This window comes from Balaenoptera acutorostrata, chromosome 3 (genome assembly GCF_949987535.1).
Source record: "Balaenoptera acutorostrata chromosome 3, mBalAcu1.1, whole genome shotgun sequence".
Taxonomy (NCBI): Eukaryota; Metazoa; Chordata; class Mammalia; order Artiodactyla; family Balaenopteridae; genus Balaenoptera; species Balaenoptera acutorostrata.
In genome coordinates, this window is record NC_080066.1 from 52902004 (window position 1) to 52924978 (window position 22975).

The following is a 22975-nucleotide window of genomic DNA, read 5'->3' on the forward strand; positions in this document are numbered from 1 at the left end:
AAATGTACCATCTTAACCATTTTTAAGTATACAGTTCAGTAGTGTTAAATACATTCTCATTATTGTGCTACCATCACCACCACCCACCTTTAGAGCTTTTTTATGTTCCCAAACTGGACCTCTGCACCCATTAAACAACTTCTCATAACCCTCTCCCCTCAGCCCCTGGCAACCACCACTACTTTCTGTCTCTATGAATTTGACTACTCTAGGCACCTCTTATGAGTGGACTCATACAGAACCTGTCTTTTTGTGATTGGCTTATTTCCTTAACATAATGTCCTCAAGGTTCATCTATGTCATAGCATGCATCAGTTTCTTTCCTTTTTAAAGTTGAATAATATTCTATTGTGTATATATGTACACATATATATTTTTGTTTATCCTTCAATGGACATTTGGGTTGCTTCCTCCTTTTGTGAATTATTTGTGAATAATGCTGCCATGAACAAATATCTCTTGGAGACCCTGCTTTCAATTCATTTTGTGTATATACCTCAAAGTGGAACCACAGAATCATATGTCATGTGAGTGAACCTCTTTTATGCTTTGGTCTGTGTAGTGTCTGGACACTTTGTTGGGATTTTTTAAATTTCTCTTTCTTTTTTGGCTAAAGATGCTGTTTTCATTGGGGAAAGTTCCCCACTGGGTGAGCTCTGGAGAAAGGAAGGAACCCTCTTTCCACTGTAGAAACCAAAGTAGGTGGAAACTCACTCTGCTTGCCACAGAAGCCCTGGAGGGGCACTGGCAGTGGAGAGATGGTCCCAGGACACAACAGTGGCAGCAGGACTGCAGCCCACACTCCTGGCCGGAACTCAGCCTTGCTCTCTCCTGCTGCCTGGCCTCTCTCCCTTGAGTCTCCTGCCCCTTACCCTCCCCCCAGTTCTGAGGCTGGTGACCCAGTCTTCCTTTTGATTCTGGGCTCCTCCGTATACGGCTCCAAAAACGTTTCTCTTCTGCTTCAGTTAGCCCAGATCCAGTTTCTTCTGCTTATAATCAAAACCCCTGACTGATACAAGAGCCAAGCTCACTGCTCTGTGATTTACAAAGCTCCTTTATTCCTTGTTTTAAAACGGGACCATTCTGCATGATGCTGGTAGGGGAACCACTGACCAAAACCACCCACCCTGGCCAGGCACCACAGTAACCATCTGTATGAGTTGTTTTACGACAGAAAGTCCTGGTAAGGAACATGGAACTAAATAAGCCACCACCAGCCTGAAGAATTCGGGAAAGGTCAAAAGGAGACGCCAGTCCATATGTCCTACCAACCTCCCAGAATCCTCCTCGCTGGAATCCATCTTGGCTGAGCGATGCGCGCACCACCAGGAAGGACCCTGAGCCAGAATGATTGGCCAGAGACCACCTGAAAACTAATCCCATCACCATAAAACCCGAGACTGAGAGCCATGTGGCAGAGCAGTTCTCCTGGGTTCCCTTACCCTCCTGCTCTCCACCCGGGTGCCCCTTCCCAATAAAGTCTCTTGCTTTGTCAGGACACATGTCTCCTTGGTCAATTCATTTCCAAGTGTTAGACAAGAGCCCACTCTTGGGCCCTAGAAGGGGTCCCCCTTCCTGCAACAATGCCAGGGTTGTTTTAGTACCGCTTCCATGCTTTACAAGTCTTCAAAAATGACCAAAGTGGCTCTGCTCTCATAGCAGCCACTTCTTCTGTTGCTCTGAAGACTGATTCAACAGGGCACAGAGGTGAAGTCGTTTGTAGCAGCCAAGCATGCTCTCAGAACAGTTCTTTCCCACCACACTTGCTTTATCAGCTCCATCTTGATACCTCTTCCTTGAAGGACAAGATATGACAGGGGCTGAAGGGGACCACCCATAGCACAGTGGGCTGTGTGGGAGGTGTAAATGTGTAATTGCATTTATGTAGAAACACTTTCTATTAGAGCTTAGGACACCACATCTGTGTGACATGCTTAGAATACAAAAGGCTTTTCAGAAGTAAATTAATCGAGGAATTAAAAAAGGAAAGCCAGTGTTTACACAACTTCAGCGCTAAATCCTTTGCAAAGGATGTTAGAAAATGGCATTAGTCACTCATTTATGAGTTCACAGATGCCACAAAAATTTCTTGATCACCTGCACATGTACAAGGCACTGGGGAAATAACGACAAAGGTGTACACACAGTCCTGCCTAGATGAGCTTATAGATGGTGCAAAGATAGTAAGCAGGGTGGGTTTTTTAAAATTCTGTTAAATATGCATAATATGAAATTTACATTTTTAAGTGTATGGTTTAGTGGCATTAAGTACACTCAGATTGTTGTGGAACAATCACTACTATCCATCTACAGAACTTTTTCATCTTCCCCAATTGAAACTCTGCAGCTATTAAACACTAACTCCCCATTCCCCATCCTGCTCTAGCCCCTGGCAACCACCATTCTACTCTCTGTCTCTATGAATTTGACTACTCTAGGCACTTCATTTGAGTATAATCATACAGTATTTGTACAGTATTTATACTTTTGTGACTGGTTTATTTCATTTAACATAATGTTCTCAAGGTTCATCCCTGTAGCGTGTGTCAGAATTTCCTTCCTTTTTTAAGGCTGAATGATAGTTAATTGAGTGTATATACCACATTTTGTCTACCCATTCATCCTTCAGTGGACACTGAGTTGCTTCCTCCTTTTGACTATTGTGAATAATGCTGCTATGAACATGGGTGTACAAGTTTCCATGACCCTGCTTTCACTTCTTTGGGGTATATACCCAGAAGTGAATAATATTAAAATTCTATTTTTTTTAAGAACCATCATACTGTTTTCCAAAGGAGCTGCACCATTTTATGGTCCCAAGAACAGTACACAAGGGTGCCCATTTCTCCATATCCTTGTCAACACCTGTTATTTTACAATTTTTTTAGTAACAGCATTTTAATGAGAGTGACATAATATCTCATTGTGGTTTTGATTTTCATTTCCCTAATGATTAGTGACACTGAATATCTTTTCATATGATTACTGGCCATTTGTGTATCTTCTTTGGAGAAATGTCTATTCAAGTCCCTTGCCCATTTTAAAATCAGGTTGTTTAGTTTTGTTGTTGTTGTTGTTGAATTTTAGGTGTTCTCTATATATTCTGGATATTATCAGGTATGTAATTTGCAAATATTTTCTCCCATTTTTTGAGTTGCCTTTTTACTCTGTTTATAGTGTCCTTTGATGCATAAAAGTTTTAAAATTTGGTGAAGACCAATTTGTCTACTTTTTTCTTTTGTTGCCTGTGCCTTTGGTGTAATATCCAAGAAATTATTGCTAAATCCAATGCCAGGAAGTTTTCCCCTATGTTTTCTTCTAGGATTTTTATAGTTTTAGCTCTTACATTCAGGTCTTTAACCCATTTTGAATTAATTTTTGTATATGATGTTAGGTAAGGGTACAACTTCATTCTTTTGCATGTACATATCCAGTCTTCCCATCACCATTTGTTCAAAAGACTGTCACTTCCCCATTGAATGGTCTTTGTAGTCTTGTTGAAAAGCATTTGACCACATATGTCAGAGTATATTTCTGGGCTCTCTATTCTATTCCATTGGTCTATATGTTTGTCTTTATGCCAGTATCACAGTGTTTTGATTACTATACCTTTGTAGTAAATTTTGAAATCAGGAAATGTGAGTCTTCCAACTTTTTCTTTTCCAAGATTTTTTTGGCTATTCAGGGTCTCTCGAGAGTCCATGCAAATTTTAGAATGGATTTCTCAATTTCTGCAAGGAAAAATGTTGTTAGGATTTTGCTAGTGACTGCATGAATCTGTACATTGCTTTGGGCAGTACTGACATCTTAATTATAAGACTTCTAATCCATGAACATCAGTGTCTTTCCATTTATTTATGTCTTCTTTAATTTCTTTCCATCAATGTTCTGTAGTTTTTAGTGTACAAGTTTTTCACCTCTTTGATTAATTCCTAAGTATTTTATTCTTTTTGACACTATTGTAAATGGAATGGTTTTCTTAATTTCCTTTTCAGATTGTTCACTGTTAGTTACAGAAATGCAACTGATTTGTGTATATTGGTTTTGCACCCTGCTAATTTGCTGAATTATTTTATTAGTTCTAATTTTTGTGTGTAGGATTTCATGATTTTCTACATGGCTCATGCTATCTGTAAACATAGATAATTTTACTTCTTCCTTTCCTAATTGGATGCCTTTTATTTCTTTTTCTTGATTAATTGCTCTGGCTAGGACTTCCAGTACTATATTGGATAGAAGTAGTGAAAGTAAGCATCCTTGTCTTGTTCCTGATCTTAGAGGAGAACTTTTCAATCTGTCACCACTGAGTATTACATTCACTATGGGTTTTTCATATACGGCTTTTATGATGTTGAGGTAGATTCCTTCTATTCCTAGTTTGTTGAGTGTTTTTTATCATGAAAGACAGATGAATTTTATCAAATGCTTTTTCTTCATCAATTGAGACGATTATGTGATTTTTTCCTTCCTTCTGTTAATGTGGTGTATTACACTGCTTGATTTTTGTATGTTGAACCATCCTTGCGTTCTAGAAATAAATCCCAGTTTGTCATGGTGCACAGTATGATTCTGGTTTGCTAGTATTTTGTTGAGAATTTTTGTAATAATGTTCAAAAGGGAAATTGTTTTCTTATTCATAAGGAACTACAGTTTTCTTTTCTTGTAGTGTCTTTATCCGGCTTTGGTATGAGGGCAATGCTAGCTTCATAGAAAAGAATTAGAAAGCATTTTCTCCTCTTCAGTTTTTTGGAAGAGTTTGAGGAGGATTGATTAATTAGTTCTCCTTTAAATGTATGGTATAATTCACCAGTTAAGCTCTCAGGTTCAGGGCTTTCCTTTGTCAGGAGATTTCTGATTACTGATTCAATCTCCTTACTAGTTGTAGGTCTATTCAGATTTTCTAGATCTTTGCGATTAAGTCTTGGTAAGCTCTGTGTTTCTATAGGTATTTGTCCAGTTCATCTAGGTTATCTGATCTGTGGGTATACAATGGTTCATAGTATTCTTTTTTTTTTTTTAATTTTTGAATTTTATTTTATTTTTTTATACAGCAGGTCCTTATTAGTCATCAATTTTATACACATCAGTGTATGCATGTCAATCCCAATTGCCCAATTCATATAGTATTCTTTTATAATCCTTTTTGCTTCTATAGAATTGGTAGTCATGCCCCCACTTTCATTTCTGATTTTAGTAATTCAAGTTTTTTTTAATTAATCAGTCTAGCTAAAGATTTATCAATTTTGCTAATTTTTTTGAAGAATCAATTCTTCGTTTTGTTGATTTTTTCTATTGTTTTTCTATTTTTTATTTTATTTATTTCTGCTCTAATCTTTATTATTTCCTTCCTTCTGCTAGCTTTGAGTTTAGTTTGCTCTTCTAGCTCTTTAAGGTGTAAAGTTAGGTTATTGATTTGAGATCCTTCTTTTAATGTAAGCACTTTACAGGTATACATTTCCTTCTGAGCATTGCTCTCACTGTGTTCCATAAGTTTTGGTATATTGTGTTTTCATTTTAATTCAGCTTTATGCATTTTTCTCATTTCCCCTGTGATTTCTCCCTTGACCCACTGGTTGTCTAAGAGTGTGTTGTTTAATTTCCACATATTTGTGAATTCTCCAGTTTTCCTTCTGTTACTGATTTCTAACTTAATCCCACTGTGGTTGGAGAAGATACTTTGTATGATATCTTTTAAATCTGATGAAACTTGATCTGTGAGCTAATATACAGTATATCCTGGAGCATGCCCCATGTGCATTTGAAAAAAAAAGTATTATCCTGCTGTAATTGGGAAGAGTGTTCTGTATATCTTGTTAGATCTAGTTGGCTTATTGTATTGCTCAAGTCCTCTATATCCTTACTTATCTTCTGTTTAGTTTTCCTATCCACTACTGAGAGGTGGGGGGGGTGGGCGGGAGGTGAACTATCTAATTATTATTTTAGAAAACTGCATATTTCTCATTACAATTCTACAAATTTTTGCTTCATATATTTTAATGATTTGTTATTAGGTGCATAAATACTTGTAACTGTTATATCTTCTTCCTGTATTGAAACTTTTATTAATATACAGTATCCTTCTTTGTCTCTTGTAACTTTTTTTGACTAAAGTCTATCTTGTATCATATTAGTATAACCACTCATGATCTCTTATGGTTACTCTCTGCATGGAATATCTTTTTCCATTCTTTTACTTTCAATTTATTTGTGTCTTTTGATATAAAATGAGCCTCTTGTATACATTGGAGCATTTTTTTATATTCATTCTGCTAATCTGTCTTTTGACTGGAGAGTTTAATCCATACATTTAAGATAATTACTGACAAGGAGGGACTTACCTGTGCATTTTGTTATTTGTTTTCTATATGCTTTATAGCTTTTTTTTTGGTCCCTCATTTCCTACATTACTGATTTTTTTGCATGTTAAATTTTTTATGGTGAAACTTCTTAATTCCCTTCTCATTTCCTTTTATGTATATTTTATAGCTATTTTCTTTGTGGTTACTATGAGCATTACATTTAACATCCTAACATTACAGCACTCTGATTTTATACCAGCTTAAATTCAATAGCATACAAAAACTCCGCAGCAAGATGATTTTTAAAAAGGAAATAAATGTGGAATTATAAATCAAGATAAGAACCACCGAGTAAGAACCAGACTGCTATGATAAAGAAAACAGGTGGCCTTCTCAGAGGAGTCAGCAAGGAGGGCCCCTCTAAGGGGACATTTACACAGAGACCTAAAAGACAGAGGAGCTAGCCATGTATGAAGCGGGGTGAAGAACATTCCTGACAAAGAGTTACCACAAGTCAGAGAGGAGCTGGGGCCCCTGAGAAATGGTGGCCCACATGGCAGGAGTCTGTGCTAACGTGGAGAAAGGAATGAAGCCCAGGAGAAGCAGGTGGATCCCAGCCACATGGCCTGGGAGGGCAGAAGGGGAAGGATTTCCATATCCACCATGAGGAAAGCCACAGAGAGTCTCAGAACTGCCTAGTGACAAGGTTCTAATCCTGTTGGAAGAAGATCTTGCTGGCCATTCTGCAGCAAGGATTCAAGGGGGAAGAAAATGGAAGTGAGGAGCCCAGCAAGAAAACTCCTGCAGTTGTCAAGGTAAAAAATAATGGTGGTCAGTCCAGGGTGGAGATGGAGAGAAAAGACAGATTTGAGATATGCTCATCACCTTGACAAGGTGGTACAGGGGTCCCTCAGCCCAGGCCTGAGTCCTCACCCTGCTAAGTACTCACTGGGTCTGCACCCTGTACTCCCCACAAGCCTCTCTTTCCTTCACTGTAAAATGAGAATGATGAAATCCACCAGGTATGAGGGGGAAGTGACATGAAATCAAGAAGCTTCCATCTGACTGGTCAGTGCATCACAAACACACTTCCTTCCTTCCTCTCAAACATGGGCCATTGGGCTACTGATTGACATAGATCTAATACAGCACAACTATAAGATGCTATGAAAACTGTGAGCACTTGACACCAAATTCTCCCAGCTGTGGATGTGCTACTACACACGTAGGTCCCGCAAGCCCCCTGGCCTGCCTTGGGGACAGGGACTTGTCTGTGTTTAGCTCCTGGGGTCAGAGTGGCACATAAGAGTTGAGTCAGTCCCCTGCCCACAGAGACCCAAGTGGGAGGGCAGTGAGGGGTGGGCACCTGGACACTGGCACCAGATGATGCTGGAGAGAAACTGGTTGGAATGAAGGTGGCAACCACTCCAGCAGATTTCCTTCCAAATCCAGAGGATCTAAGGAAACAGAGCTGCTTCAGTCCTACAGAGCCACAGAAAACACTGTCCGACAGGAAAGAGAGGGGTTGGCTGGCCTCACCTTCCTGCTGGCTGCACCTGGGGGCCCTGTCTAATGACAGGGCTCCTCAGCCCAGCCACAATCCTTTCCCATCCTCCTGGCTTAAAGATGATCTTACTAACAGAAATCCCTTTTCTGAAACAGCCACAGGCAGGATAGAATTCTTCGGATTTTATACACTAGAGTTTGAGAAATTGAAAGATGGTGGTGATGGTGGAGGGCAGCTTTGTTTAAAGTAAGGTGCATTGTCTGAATGTAACTTGTTTTTAAATATGCTGAAGAGCGACCCACAGCTAGAACAACAGAAACAGGTTGCCAGCGGTGCGAGTCTGTGAGTGGATCAGACACTCTGCTTTCATTTGCTTTCTGGCCTCATCAGACTTGCCAAGAAACTCCAAGGGCAGATGACTGAAGGGCTAAGTGTCAGTGTACAAATGCCACGTGCCCTTCACCAAAGCGCCACTGCTCTTATTAGGTAGGCCTCGTTAAGAAACATGTAAATCCCAAATTAATGTGGTTGGCCCCAGATTTGCCCTCAGCAGCGGGATCTGGAGCCTCTAACGTCATAGTACCAGCAGCTGAAGAGGACTGAAGAGGGTCAAATTAAAGCCAAGCATCACCACCACTCAGCCCCTGTAGTTCAGTCCTTACAGCCCATGGCTCATGGGGAGAACAATGTTCCCACGTACAACCCCTCTCCCAGCCTGTGATAAAATAGCTGCCCTTGTCCGAATGATGAAATTATGAAAGCAAACGTCAAACTAGGAGCTTTGCCTTATTACTAGTTTAGTTGTTGTAATGAATGTTTATTCCTTGGATTTGTGCCCTGGACAAAAAATATAAATGAGATAAAATTACCTACAGGTGAAAGAGTCTGGTGCCAAGCCAGGTCCCAGCAGCCCACCTCCTGGGCTTCCTCTGGGCAACTGCAGCACTGCAACCCATCATTAATCAGCCACCGGGGAGACCTGGGCTTGTGCAAATGTGGAACTCAGAAATATTTCTCAGAAATCAGGGCCAAGAACCATTAAAAGTTAACAGAAGCAATTCCACTTCTGGGTCCATACCCAAAAGAAGAGAAAGCAGGGACTGAAACAGACTGTACACCATAGTCACAGCAGCATTGTGCACAGAGCCTTAGGAGGAGGCAACCCGAATGTTCATCCATGGATGAAGAGACAAACAAAATGTAGTCTGTCCACACAATGGAATATTATGCAGCCAAAAGGAAGAAGATTCTGACACCTGCTAAAACATGGACCAATCTGGAGGACATCATGCTGAGTGAAATAAACCAGTCACAAAAGAACAAATACTGTGTGACTCCACTTATATAAAGTCCCTAGAGTTGTCAAATTCATAGAGACATAAAGTAGAAGGGTGGCTGTCAGGGGCTGGGCGAGGGGAGAATGGGCTGTTAGTGTTTAATGTGTACAGAGTTTCAGTTTTGCAAAACAAAAAGAATTCTGGGATGAATGGTGATGATGGCTGTACAACAATGTGAATGTACCTCATGTCACAGAACTGTAGACTTAAAGGTGGGTGAGAAAGAAAATTTTATGGTATGTATTTTTTAACCACAAGTTTTAAAAATCTGAAGAAAGAAAGAGAAAGGAAGGAAGGAAAGAAGGGAGAGGAAGGAAGGAAGGAAGGGAGGGAGGGAGGAGAGGAAGGAAGGGAGGGAGGGGGAAAAGAAGGAGGGAGGGAGGAAGGAAAGAAGTTAATGGAACTCCCAGAGTTGATGACTTTGAAAGGGAGGGTGACCAGGTGCCTCATGTTGTACCCATGTCTTGAAAACAGGTAAGTCCTGGATCAGCCCCGCAGGGGGTCCACATCTCCGTTTGCTTTGCAGAAGAGCCCATCCTATTGGGAGGTCTGCGGGTCCAAACAGTAACTCACCTTAAAGACTCTAATCTCCACACACCACCAAAGCAGCCTCAGCTTTACAGCACGGCCTGTCTGAGGGCGTGTGGACCAGACAGATGGAATTTCCTGCAAATTGATACGTGTCCCGAAAGCAAGCACTGGCAAGTCACCCTGACAGAGGTCAAGGTACCAGAGTCTTGTCTTCACAGGGGCCAGGGCTGCCATGAGGCTCGCCACCCCCATTAGCCCAGGGTGGGGTTCACGACCATATATTTCCCTGTGGCCAGTTATAGACAGGCTTGGCCTGATGGTCACAGCCCCACCAGTGACTTCCTGTGTGACCCTGGCGATGTCTCTAGCCTCCCTGCTCTTGGGCTGCCTTCAGCCATCTCTCACCCCCCGCAGCACAGCCCAGGGCCTGGCCTTCCCTACTCCCTCTCTTTCCATGAGCCTTACGTGCCTCCGCAGCCAGGCACAAGGCCCTCGGGGTGGCTAAGCCCCTGCCTCGCTGCTCTTCACGCAGGGGGAGCCAGCTCAGAGCGGTTCTGACACTGCCAGCCAGCTCTGTGCTCAGAGCAGGAGTCCTGGTCCAGGCCTGTCTGGGCCTAAACCCCACACTTGTAACCCCTGACCCCTTTCCCTCTCCAAAGTCCTCCTTGACCCTGATTCCACCTAGCGAGGATCTCTTCTCTTCTCTCCCTCAGCCAAGATCTTCTGCGATGCTGTTTCTACTTCTTCACTTCCTGGTCTCATTTCAGTTTGCCCCTACCCAGCTGCCACCCTCAACAATCCCTAAAGCTATCCCTTCGGGGACCCGGCTGCAGCATCTGGCATTGTTAACCACTCCCTTCCTGCACCTCTCACCTCTTTCCTTAGGGACAACCTCTGCCCAGTCTGTCTGCCCTTCTGCCAGCTCCCCATCCTCTGCCTGGCCCCCTGGGACTGGCACTCCACTGTGTCATCTGTGGGCAGCTTCTGTTCTCCCCGATGTGCTCCACCTGGACATGGCTGGCCACGCCAACAGCTGCATCTCCCAGCTGTGCGCCGATCAGCCCCAGTCCCTACTTCCAGCCAGGGCCTCCATCCTGAGCTCCTGTGGGGAACTCGAAGCCAGCTTGTCCAGACTAGAACTCCTCGCTGTGTCCCCAAATGCTCTGTTCCTTCTTTTCCCATCCAGTGGCCCCACCATCCACCCAGCCACCCAGGTTATAGCCCAGGTGTCCCCTGGATTTCTCTCGCCTCCTCCTCCTGCCTCTCCAAGCCAGGAACCAAGTCCTGTGGGTCTTTCCTCCCAGCACACCCTCCTCTCTGCATGAATGCCTCCTCCATCCCCACTCCTGCCCCTTAGTTCAGACCCTCTCTCCTCACACACTCCATTCCCAGTGCTCCTTCTTGCCTTTCTCACTCCAATCCACCCAAGTGCAGCTGCTGGGGTTGCTCTTCCAAACCTCGCTCCAGACACATTTCTCCCCTCCCCGTCGGCGGCCCCGCTCCTAGGGAAGCCTTACGCCCCCTCCACATCCTGACCCTATGCACGTCCCCACCTTAAGGCTGCTCCACTCCCTGCTGCAGCCATATCACACCACCTGCCCTCCCCCGGATGCAGCTCCTGCGGCACCCCCTGCGTGACCTACCACCGCTCCCCCATCTGGCAAACACAGTTGAAGGGTCAGCTCTTTCATGAAGCCTCCATGCTGTGGGGTGATCACTCCACAGCCCTCCACCCAGCCCCCAGTGCTCCCTGCAGAGATGTCTACAGAAACACAGACACTCCATCCATCTGTGACACCACTGCCTCCTGAGGGAAGGACTGGGTCTTTTTGCATTTGCCCCCGCAGCAACTAACACAATGCCAGGAAGTCTTCAAAAATGCTTGTTAGGAGAGTGGATAGATGGGTGGAGTTGGGATGCACACAAATGTCCTTCCGTGCAAACAACCACCTGCATCTAAAATCTGAGGCATGAGGTCCCTCCCCAACCTACCCACCAAAGTGAAGGTTTCCCTCACTCCTCATTCAACCAATCAGATGTAGACGTAGGTTGCTTCCTTGGTTCCCTCAACTAGATAACCTCTCTTCCTTGCGCACGACAAGCTCTGTTTTACATTAAAGTCTGATCTTGATTCCTCCTATGAGACTGCTGGCTCCTCAGAGCAGGGACTGACTTAGCGTTGAATCCCCTTGGAGGGGCATCTACCCATAGAAAGGGTCTTGGGAGGCCTCTGGTGAGGAGTGCGGGCAGACTCCCATCACTGAGCAGACTCAGGCGCTGACCCCACACCAGGCTGGCGAGTCAGGCCTCTCCCTGGGGGTGCCTCCGTGTTGCCCAGGGGTCACAAGGCTGTGTATGTCCCCATCCCCCAGCCCCAGGAGAAGATGGCCAGCACCCACATGCAGAGCGCTCGTCCAAGAGGAAGCAAAACCCCTGGTAAGGTGCTGGTCCCGGACTCACCATGTTCATGACAGTGAGGATGAACCTCTGGGCGGCCTCGGCCCCGTGGTACTGCACCATGTCAGCATCGGCCACTACCAGCGTCTCCACTGTGTGCTCGGTGGTCAGCCGGATGGCATTCCTCCGCTCCCGCCAGTCTCGTGACGGCCAGCCCCTCCTCGGCTTCTTCTTTTCTAGAAAACAATAGAGACATTTGTGCAGCCCTTTAGCGTACTGGCTTCCTGTCCACGCAGTGAACAGGCCTTCCATCAAGCCTCCCCAAGAGAATGGTCCGTCTTCCCCGGCCAGTGGCCGGGCCCAGCGTCCATCGCCCTCTGCTGCCGCGGCCGAGCCTGCATGCCTGGGGGTCAGATGTCACGAGGGTCACGCCCGTCCACTGTGGCAGCGACGGGGCAGATGGGGCCGAAGATTACGGAATAGAAAACCTGTCCCTGCAGGGAACGGGGAGAACAGCACAGTCTGTGGAGGAAAAGGAAGCCTGGGCCCGGCAGGGAAGGTTAATGATACAGACCCCCAGGCTTTCTGAAAGCACCATGACCCACTGCTGGGCCAATGAGCAGGGGCCTGGAAGAGGGCAGTCCAGAGACCAGGCCGAGAGTCACGAATAAGGAGCTATAAACGTTAGCAGGCACAAAAGCAGTATTTCAAAAAAAAAAAAAAAAAAAGCATCATCAAAAAAAAAAACAAATCACAGGACACAGACATCCAGGCCAAGATTGGAGTTTGTTCCTTCCTCACCACAGGGAAGGTATTAGTAAACAGTAAGTAATCTTCCACTGACGCTTCAGATCAACTGATTTCCTAGAAGATCTTACTTGCTAAACAGCTATGGTCATTATTTTGAGGCCATTTCAGGATGTCTGGACGCTCAAAGCTGCCATGTGAGGACTGACATACAGATTTGTGGGTGCAAAAGCCTCTGACTAACATCAAAGGTTGATATGAATAACATGTACTTTCAGAATCCAAATGTGAATAGAAAGGCAGTTCCTTAATTTGATAGCTATTTTTTCCATCTTTATACCAGCTCACACGGAAGCCAGCTCTGCTACAACTTCCATGCAGTAAACCCAACCCACATATGCACAAACTGCCCTCATACAGTGACCCAATCATTCCAGAACCAAAGATGCATACTATAAGAAAAAACTGAAATATGGGTCATAGTGTACAAACAAGAATAGTCCGTGCAGTGAGACAAACTGAAAAACAATCTACAAATCCAACCACAGAGAAAGCCAACAATGGTAAAACAGCAGGCAGCCATGAAAAGTACAACTGTGAAGATTATTTAGTGATGTAGAGAGAAGCAGATATAAATCTATATATATGTCTTGTCAACCTGCAGGGTGGTTCCCTCCTCCCCAAAGCCAGGCCCACCTCCCATGGAGACTTCCAGGCCTCAGGAATCGAATTCGGGAAGGCAGGGTCTATTCTAAGATAAAAGGTAAGGTGTCAGATAGTACTGCCTTTGTACATGGCCAAAATGAAAGAGGCCCCTCTTTGAGGATCTCTCTCTGGACCTACACCCACATTCACCAACAGGTCCTCTCTGAACACGAGGAAGGTGGACCATGGGCGACCTCCAAATCCTGGGCTCAGCATGCCTGCCGGGCGCTCACTGCCTGGATCAGGCCAACCTGCCCAGCTTGGAATTTGTGATGAGCCATGTCACCCTCATTTTAAAGCAGCAGAAGTAAAGGGCCACCCAAGCAGGAGCTTTGCTATAACCAGCTCACCCACATTCTCCCAGGCGACCACAAGCCAAACTGTGCCTCAGCTCCTCCCAAAGTTGGGATTTATTGCCCACCTCTCAGCATCCCAGCTCATGAACTCCTCTGCAGCTCTTCCCCACACTGGCTGCTTGTTTTCACACCATGTCTATATTTTCTGGTTCCTGTATGAAAAGAACTGCATTTTTAGCAGGGTCTAAAGGATGCACTACTAACATTCCTCTGGGAGATGGCGAGCTTAAACACGTAAGAGGCGAGTACTAAGAAAGGCAGCCCAGCACTCCCCACCAGAGGAGCAGATCACCCCCTGGACATTTCACACATCAAAATGATGCACTGGGCATCACCCTTTCAAGTAGGAACAAACAAGACTTGCCCCTCCCTCCCTGATGGACCTTGGAGAGCTAATAAACAGGGTATCATAAAGGGTAAAATGCTGCACGTTAACATATGCCCAGAACACTCAGTCACAGGTAAAACACAACGGTCAGGTGCTCTGTGGTTTTTAAAGGGTTTGTACTACAACTACCTCATCTGTCCCTTTCACTGCCCCCAGCCCCAGGCCCAGCACGTGTTGCGAAGTAAACACTCACTGAATGAATGCATGCTTGAGTGAGTGAATGAATGAATACATGGATGAATGAGAGAGTGAAATCCCTATTTCCCACATAACAAAGCTGAAGTCAAGCACTGGGCAGGGGTAAATTTGGCCCTAGAAGCCAGGCTTCACCCAGCAGCTCTGACCCTCCCGCTTGCATTGGCTTTGGGTGCGAACATGTTCCTCACTGTTGTCTGAACTTAAAACACGGGGATGGGAAAGGCCACAGAAAACTCAGTGGGGAAGGATGCTGTATACCGACTTGGCTGCGGCAGGACCTGACCAGGAGGAGCAGCCTTCAGTGGCTGCTCCTTCCGCTCAGATGGCCTCCACTCGCACCAGGCCCTTGAGCAACAGCAGCAACTACACAGCCAGCTCCCGGGCCATGTGTGCTCTTACCTGAGCCCCCCTCACCAAGAGCTGCTAACTGGGGCTGTCACGCCACAACCACGCTAGGCTGGCTGGTGACCCCCACATACCCCAGGGCTCTGTCCTGTCCCAAGCACAAGAGGAGAGGCCCCAAGCCTCGATTCAGACCCCCACTGCTAGGTGGGTTTCAAGAGATCAAAACTTTTCAGATTTCAAAAGGCAATGCGGTGCCCGGGCCACATACTGAATACCCCCTCCAGTGAGGTCTAGGGCAACAAGCCCTCATCAAAGGCACCACTCTTTCTGCAGTGAAACAAGTAAATAAAGATGCTCAACAGTCTGTCCAAAAGCCTGTATTGGGTAATAGCAGGTAAGAGACCGAGGACCTGCATTCCCTATCCCTGCAGGTGGGAACAGGGGTGGAGGGGGAGGGAAGCTCACCCTCCTCTTCTCTCCCTGCTCCCAGCAACACCTCCACCAGCAAAGCTCTACAGCCATCACTTCTGATGGTTCTTCCTTTCCTACAGGGAGAACAGAACCATAATCTGTTTTTACCTTTAATTCCATGAACTGCATAAATATACCCTAATAAACAAAGTTTCATCAATACAAATATTCACAGATTATAAGCATATTGAAAAGCAAGAAGAAAAACACCGATTTCATAATAACATGGGTGCTGGATTTAGACCTCACAGGAGAAGTCAAAGTTCAGGCCAGGCAGGCGTGCAGCCACCTGGGGGCCCTCCAAGCTCACTCGGTCATTAGCCGTCTCCCTCCACTGTGGGAACAAGGGAGGCGGCCCTCACCCCACTGATGAGGACAGACCACAACCTGCAAGGCCCCAGGCCGTCTCCTGTTGTCACAGACACTGGGGATCATTCCCAAGTCCAGCCCAGCAGTTTCTTTTGCCAGCACATTGCTGGGGCTTGGTGCTGACTTGGTAGATTTTCAATCTCTGGCTTCATATTATTTTTCTTACATGTATTTTCCTTTTGCCTCAATTATCCATTAAAAAAGAAAATTGTGTGTGTTTATGCAAGTTACCCTGAATCTTGTTTGGAACAAGATGCGGGAGAGAAAAAGACAAGGAAGAAAACAAGGGTATTCTAAATGTTGTACTTTTAGCATATTCAAATTATTACTTATTCTAAGAGTTTGGAGACTGATGAAAATGCTGAGCAAATACATAATTTCCTGTAGTTGTTAGTTTTGCTCTTGGTAAAGTAAAAAATAAGCTCAGTTATGAATTGCCAAGCTCTATATAGTATAGATACTTCTTTAGTTTAACAACAATAGAGTATTTAGGTATTCACTAGGGAAAACCAATGCATAAATCACAAAATATTTGGTGTGAGAGTTCAAACGGTGGAAGCCAGCCCTGAAATTACTCTACATCCCGCTGCACAAGGAGGATCCTTGCATGTCTGATTCTATAATGTCATCACCAGAGAAGACCTCAGGTTACTCTTTGTGCCAAAGGAGCACTGCCAGCTGCAGAAGCAAATTAGAGGGAAAGCAGACATGGTGGAGGAAATGGAGACAGCTGCCCAAGAGCACTGAGCTCTTCAGGCTGAGAAGACAAAGACAAGTCTCCACCACTAGGAGCTAGGTATCAGGTGTCAAACATGCTTACAGAGTCAACAGGGAGATGCAGACTTAACCTGAACTTGTCATTCAAGCCAGAAAAATAAACATTTCCCACACACAGCACTCAAGGTCCAGATCAAGAACGTCCCCACCTGGGCACACTAGCACGGTGGACAACCAGAACCCTCAACATCGGGGAAGAGTCCAGAATCATGTATTCTTTTAGCTGCATTAACCATGGGGTTTCTCCAGCTCTCTAGTGGGCAGGACAAAGGCAATCCCATCAGAAGCCTCAAGTGATCCCTCAGTCCCTTCTATAACACTGAAGGACAGAAAATTAAAAACACTCATCAAAGGGAATTCGGAAGAAATTCCACTGCGTGTTCCAAGTCGGCAGCCTCAAGTGATCCCTCAGTCCGCAGGGGAGGGGGCAGTGAGAGCACCCAGAAGGACCAAGGGCCCAGCAGCCAACATAACAGGAGGGCAAGAGTGGGGCAGCAGAACCAAGAAAGGGGGATGACAGGTGGTCTGAGTTAGAAAGAAGAGGTGAGAGCAGAGACGGTGACACCGGCTTCCGGAATAAGAGGGGTGCTGCTCGGCAGGCAGGGTACCCTTGTTCACTCGGTGGCACAGCCCACCCAAGGCGCCAAGGGTCTACAGCTCCCCCGCCTGAACTGGCTGGGCTGCCACGCAGGACACGTGGATGGGACTTTCTTTTTTCTGTACCTACCACATCAAAAACTAATTCAAAACTAGAAAACAGAAGTAGCCATGAGAACATCTCAGACCAGACTAAGCAGGAGACTGGAGCTCTGGGGTCCATGCAGCTTGCCCAAGTGACGCCCCCCCCCCCCCGCCATGGCCCACTGCAGGTAGAGGACCTGGACAGCCAACTCTGAGGTGCTTGGAGTGCCCCCTGAATCCCCTGCTCCCCAGCAATCCTGCAAACTCCAAACTCCCATCCATGTTATAGTCTAACGTGGGTCTATGCTCACCTTCTGGGCTAGACTGTGAGCTTAAGGACCCAAACATCACCCTCTGGACCCACCAAAGCGCCGAGCGCTGCCTGGTGCATAGTAGGAACATTCGAGAATTACACTTAGTTGAGTGAATTTTTTTAACTCTTTGAAATTCCGAATTAATAACAAGATTAAGTTTCAAGGAACTTAACCTAAATGTCCTAAAATTGAATTCTCACACAGTACTCCCTCCACCTAAGGAGGAGGGGACAGCTCTAATTGTGAGGAGCCCAGCTGTGACATCCGACAGAGCTGGGTAGAGTCTGCCCGTGCTGGGGTGGCCAGGGGCAAGCTTCCTCATCTCTAAAACAAGGGGATAATTATTCTGCTCTCCTAGGGTGGATGTGGGGAAACTAACACAGGGTCAGGTCTATAATAAGCACACTCAAATGATGCTGCTAGTCTTATTGCTATACTTATTATTACATTACTATGATTGCTGTTAACTCTTAGGGTCTAAATGCTAATCTTTAAACTTTGCATGCATGACCCAGAACCAATAGTGGATGCTTGTATGCACCCTACAGGGTCTGATCAGGACCTCTAGTCTAGACACTCACCAATCAACTTGTTGTCTTCGACATTTCTTACTGGGTAGGGGCATGAAAGAGCTTCTCTAAGGACATCCTCAATCATGCAACAATAAGTTATAATTATACAAAAATATCAGTTTCAAGAGGAGTGGCTTACAACTCCTGCTCAACATCCCAATGTAACCTCCCAACATTCCAGAGGGCAGAATATTTTAATCATCAGAAATATGATAGAACACAAAACATGACTGTACATGAAATCAGCTATTTAAACCATGAAACATTAATGACATTTCACACAGGATAGAAGAATGGAAATCAAATGTTTCTCATTAAGATGGAAAACAGACAGTCACACTCCTTGGAGGAGAGACCGATTGTCGCCACAAGCGAGATTTCTGTGTACAGACACCCCCGCCATGGCCACACCAACCCATTTTCAAGGAACCAAAGCCACCACTCCCACAGCATGAAAAACAGTAAGATGTGTGGTTTCAACTGCATATCCAATAGCCCCACTATCTTTTGTCTTTAACTCTCCCAAAATAAGCAGTCATGAGATGTAATAAAAATACCTTCAGGGTGGGAGTTGGGAACTCTGAAAATTCACCTGGGCCTGATCTTGATGCCCTTGAAGGTGCCACTTAACAGAAAGGTATCCATTTCCCGTGTACCAGTTATTTGCCCTTTTTCTCCCAGCCCTCTCTTCTGTGCTCCACCCTGGGGTTGGGGGCCTGCAAACTATTTCCTGGACTCCCTTGCTAGCTGGCTTCCTGTTCAGCTCTGCCAACAGGCGGCGCTAGAGGGAGACTGGAAGGCAGGAGATGGGGAGAATGGGCTCCTGTGTTCCAGCTCAGGGTGGCATTGTTCCAGCAGTAGTGGGCAGCTGTGGCTCTAGCCTCCAGCTCCTGGGGAACTCCCAGCTCAGCCTCCTCATCTCCCTCAGAGGTACATCCATAGAGACACCTGCTTGGCTGTACCTCGTTGGTGGTCTGATGTCCCTCACAGGTCTGAGCCCCAGCCCCACTGCTGCAAGCTCTGTGGTCTTGGAAATGCCCCCTTTTCTCTTTTTCGTTCCCCAGCCCTGGGGTGATAGCTATTACCTGGGTTACCTCAGCTCCACTTTTGCTCATTCAGACTTTGACACTGATGTAACCAATTCCCTGTGTTAAATCTCATAATTAGAAATACCTAGCACAGTTTCTGTTTTCCTGACTAGACACAAACTGATATAGCCTAAAATGAGAGGGTCAGTCCTAAAACTAATTCCTACATTTCATTCAAGCTTCAAGGACTCCTCCCAGTTCTAGAAATAAGGATTTATTTCTTCACCATGGAAATATTAAGATATTAGATATGCACTTCCACACTGCAGAATCTTGCCATAGACAGGAACGCTGCCCTTCATTCTGAGTCATCTTTAACAAAAACCAATCAATGGGGTGCCCTGTGAAGGAAATGCAAGCATCAGTATGTGCCACAGATTTCCCAACAGCCTATCACTGCCACATCCAGAGACCCGAGGACAGCACCTTACAGATTCATAGTCAACACGGGGAAAGTACTGGAGGAGGAAGCATGAACAACAAGTCTCGTTTGTAAGTTTGCACACACACAGACAAACAACATGCTTTCCAAGAAAATTATCAGGTCCAAAAAAATTATTTTCTAATCACTTTTATTTCCTTCAGCCAAAGGGTCTGCTTATTTAAAAACAAACAAACAAGCAAAAAACTACCTTTTCAACTAGAAACGATGGTTCCACATGTGCAGAAGCACTCCCAGCCAGGTGAGCTTTTGGCAGCTGCATAAATCCAATATCCTTGAAAAATAATGGCCTTCTCTCTCTTTTTTTTTTAAAAAGGAAAAAAATAAGTTTTGCTCTCCAAGTATGAATTCTTTAAATAACTTCCCCCAAGGCCAAGTCACTTTTATAAAAGGCATATTTTTTTCATGTAAATTCCTTACAAAGAAAGGTGGAAAATAGGGTTTTTTGTGGTTAAGATCCTGAATGAAGAACTGATCAACCTTGGAGTCCAAAATCAGTCCCTTCATCAGGCAGGAGGTGTCCCACACACACCCCCACCCTGGGAGGCAGCAGGGCCAGGGGTAAGAAGGCTGATCTGGCCCTGCCAGACCTTTCCGCCCATGGTCAGAGCCACGTGGGCACCAAGCAACCAGGCACTACTGTCTGTGGGTGAGGTGGGAAGATACTCATTTGGTCAACAAATATTGAATTGTGAAGATACTCATTTGGTCAACAGATATTGAATTGTGAAGTTACTCATTTGGTCAACAAATATTGAATTGTGAACCTACTATGTGCTAGGCAATGTAGGTGACCACCTAGGAGGAATAAACATTAATCAAATGAACAAATGAATATATAAAAATTATAAATATAACAAATGTTTGCAAGAAAGAATAAATAATACTATGACAGGATGAAAAGAAGGGGGTTCCAATTTAGATTGGGTTCCATCAGGAAGTGACACAAGGGACAAGATTAGGAGGATAAGCAACAGTTAATCAGTGGGAGTGAGAAGAGAGGAGATGGGAGCAGTCCAGGCAGTGGGGACAGCAGGTACACAGGCCCTGGGGACAGAAGAAAGCATGGCATGTTCTAGAAACCAGGGATCCAAGAGTCAGAGAGAGTGTGGCTGGCAAAGAGGCTTGAGCAATAAGGCAGGGGCACACTTGAAGGGTCACATGCAATGTGCTCAGGGTTTTCTTCTTTAACCCCAGAGCAGTGGGAAGCCATCTAGGGCTTGTGTTTCCAATGTGTCACCCTGGCTGTAATGGGTAGAACAGATTCCAGGGGGACATGGAAGTGGGGACACTAGTTGGATGACCACTACAGGAGCTCAGGTACATAGGGACCATAGCTAGACAAAGGGGGCAACTGCTGGTGATAGGAAGCAAATAGATTCAGGAGGTACTTAGAAGGTGAGAGCAAGAATACTGGGGATATTTGGGTGGGTAAAGAAGGGCTATCAAGGATAACTCCTGGTTTGTATGGTTGTGCTAACCACTGAATTAGGGACCCCTGGAACAGGGCCAGGTGTGAAAAAAAAAGCACTGCAAGTTTTGGCCTTGTTAAGTTTCAGGTGCTTTTAAAGTACCCAAGTGGAGAGGTCAAGTTGGCTGTCGACTGTGCAGACTTGGTGCTCAAAAGCAAAGGCGAGATCAGAGATAGGCATCTAGGAAGCAACGATCCCAGACCGATCCTTCCGGGACCTCCAAACTGCATGACTGGATAGAAGAAATGGAACCAAGCTGGGGGCGGATGGCAAGGTGCAGGGAAAGCAGAGCATGGAGTCACAGGAGCAGGGAAAATAAAGTCTCAGGAGGAGGGGCTGCTCAGCTCCTCCAGCACAGCAGAGGGCCAGGTCCAGACCCAAGTGGGTCTTACCGAGGGTGCTGCTGAGGACAGGGGAGCGGAAACCAGGCCAGGGAAGGGAAAAAAGTGAGAGGTGAGGAAACGGTACAGACTTTGATGAGGTCTGGGGAGGAGAGAAACAGGAACACTGCTGGAAAATACTAGAATTGAGGGAAGCTTGAGATGGAAAAAACTCACACATCAAATAAGAAAACCCAGGCCCACGGAAGACTGCCATCTTCACTCAGTTTCTACCACTCTCCCTGTCCAGTCAAAGACTGCCAGCAAGGAAGAACAAGGCTTCTAATACGCCCACCTCACACAAACTGAGAAAAGACGATAATTGTTCAACAGGTGCCAGTCAAACCCTGAATCTGTGGCTGGCCTGGCACTGGGTGCTCCCCTCAAGGGAGGGAGAGAAGCATGTAAAACCTTAACAGTCCTATAAATACCCAACAGATGAAAGAACCGTCAAGGAAACAGCCCAGACTCCTAGGGAAAGCAGGCTTCCAACTGGAAGGAGAGGAGGAAGAAAAGCACTATTCATTGTATCGGGAAAGGACAGAGCTGTACAACCAGAAAAAAAGCAGCAGGAAAAATGGAAAATGCAAGGTAGCACCATCTAACAAAGACGCTGGGCCTATTCCAGTAAGAATGTTTCACACTGGCTGTCATAGGGTTCCCTGAGGGTAAGGCAGATGGCTGCGTTTTCTGGTTTATTTCACGTCAGTCTAAAACCTTGTCTCAACCTCTATTCAATATTAAATGTTTCTCGTAAAAGATACTGCATTAGTCAGCTAGGGTTGCCATTACAAAGTAACACACACTGGGTGGCTTAAACGACAGACATTTATTTCTTCACAGTTCTGGAGACTAGAAGCCAAGATTGAGGTGTCGGCAGGGTTGGTTTCTTCTGAGGCCTCTCTTCCTGATTTGCAGATGGCTGTCTTCTGTCTTCATCTTCACAGATCTTCCCTCTTTACCCATCTAAGTCCAAATTTCCTCTTCTTACAAGGACTCCCTAATGACCTCATTTAACTATAATCACTTCTTTAAAGGCCCTATTTCCAAACACATTCCTAGTCTGAGGTGCTGGGGGTTAGAACTTCAACACAGAGATTAGTGGGGACACATTTTAGTCCATAACAGATGCCCATCTTCTTTCTTGCCTTAAGTGTGGACTGGGCAGGTCACCTTCACATGAGTTGAAGTGTGTATAGCCACATAGTCAGGACAATCAGGACAACGTGTGATTCCCAGAAAGGACAGTCATCTCAGAGGTCCATCAAGATACATTTGACAAATTCAAGAAAACAAATGCAAATGTTTGGAATTATCATGTGCTTCTCACCACCACTTTTCAGTTAAGTCTATTGCTGAAAGATTACACTAGCCTACTGGAGCTTGATGGTTTTATCTTCTAAATTGATAGAAGACAAAAAAAAAACATCCCCCAAATACACAGCTTGGAGAGATAAATTAATTAACGTGCCATGTTTCGGCCAGAGCAAGAGGGGACAAACAAAAGCCTGAAAAGAAATCGACTTGTCTCTGCACCTGGAATCCCCCACAGGGTTCCTGGATATTGTTTCTTTTGACAGATAGTCTTTCATCTTTGAC

General features: G+C 45.4%; 1 protein-coding gene across 10 annotated transcripts in view; it reads right to left on the reverse strand.

Annotated features, from left to right (window-relative positions):
* ADAMTS17 (ADAM metallopeptidase with thrombospondin type 1 motif 17) overlaps positions 1–22975 on the reverse strand; it is a 372624-nt gene that overhangs the window by 276247 nt on the left and 73402 nt on the right. For all 10 annotated transcript variants that reach the window (XR_009007372.1, XR_009007376.1, XR_009007375.1 and 7 more), the window contains one exon: positions 12135–12307. Coding sequence is in view for 3 of the 10 variants with exons in the window: in XM_057542046.1 (XP_057398029.1) it covers positions 12135–12307 (173 nt within the window). In the remaining 7 variants the exon portion in view is untranslated. The remainder of the gene's footprint in view (positions 1–12134; positions 12308–22975) is intronic.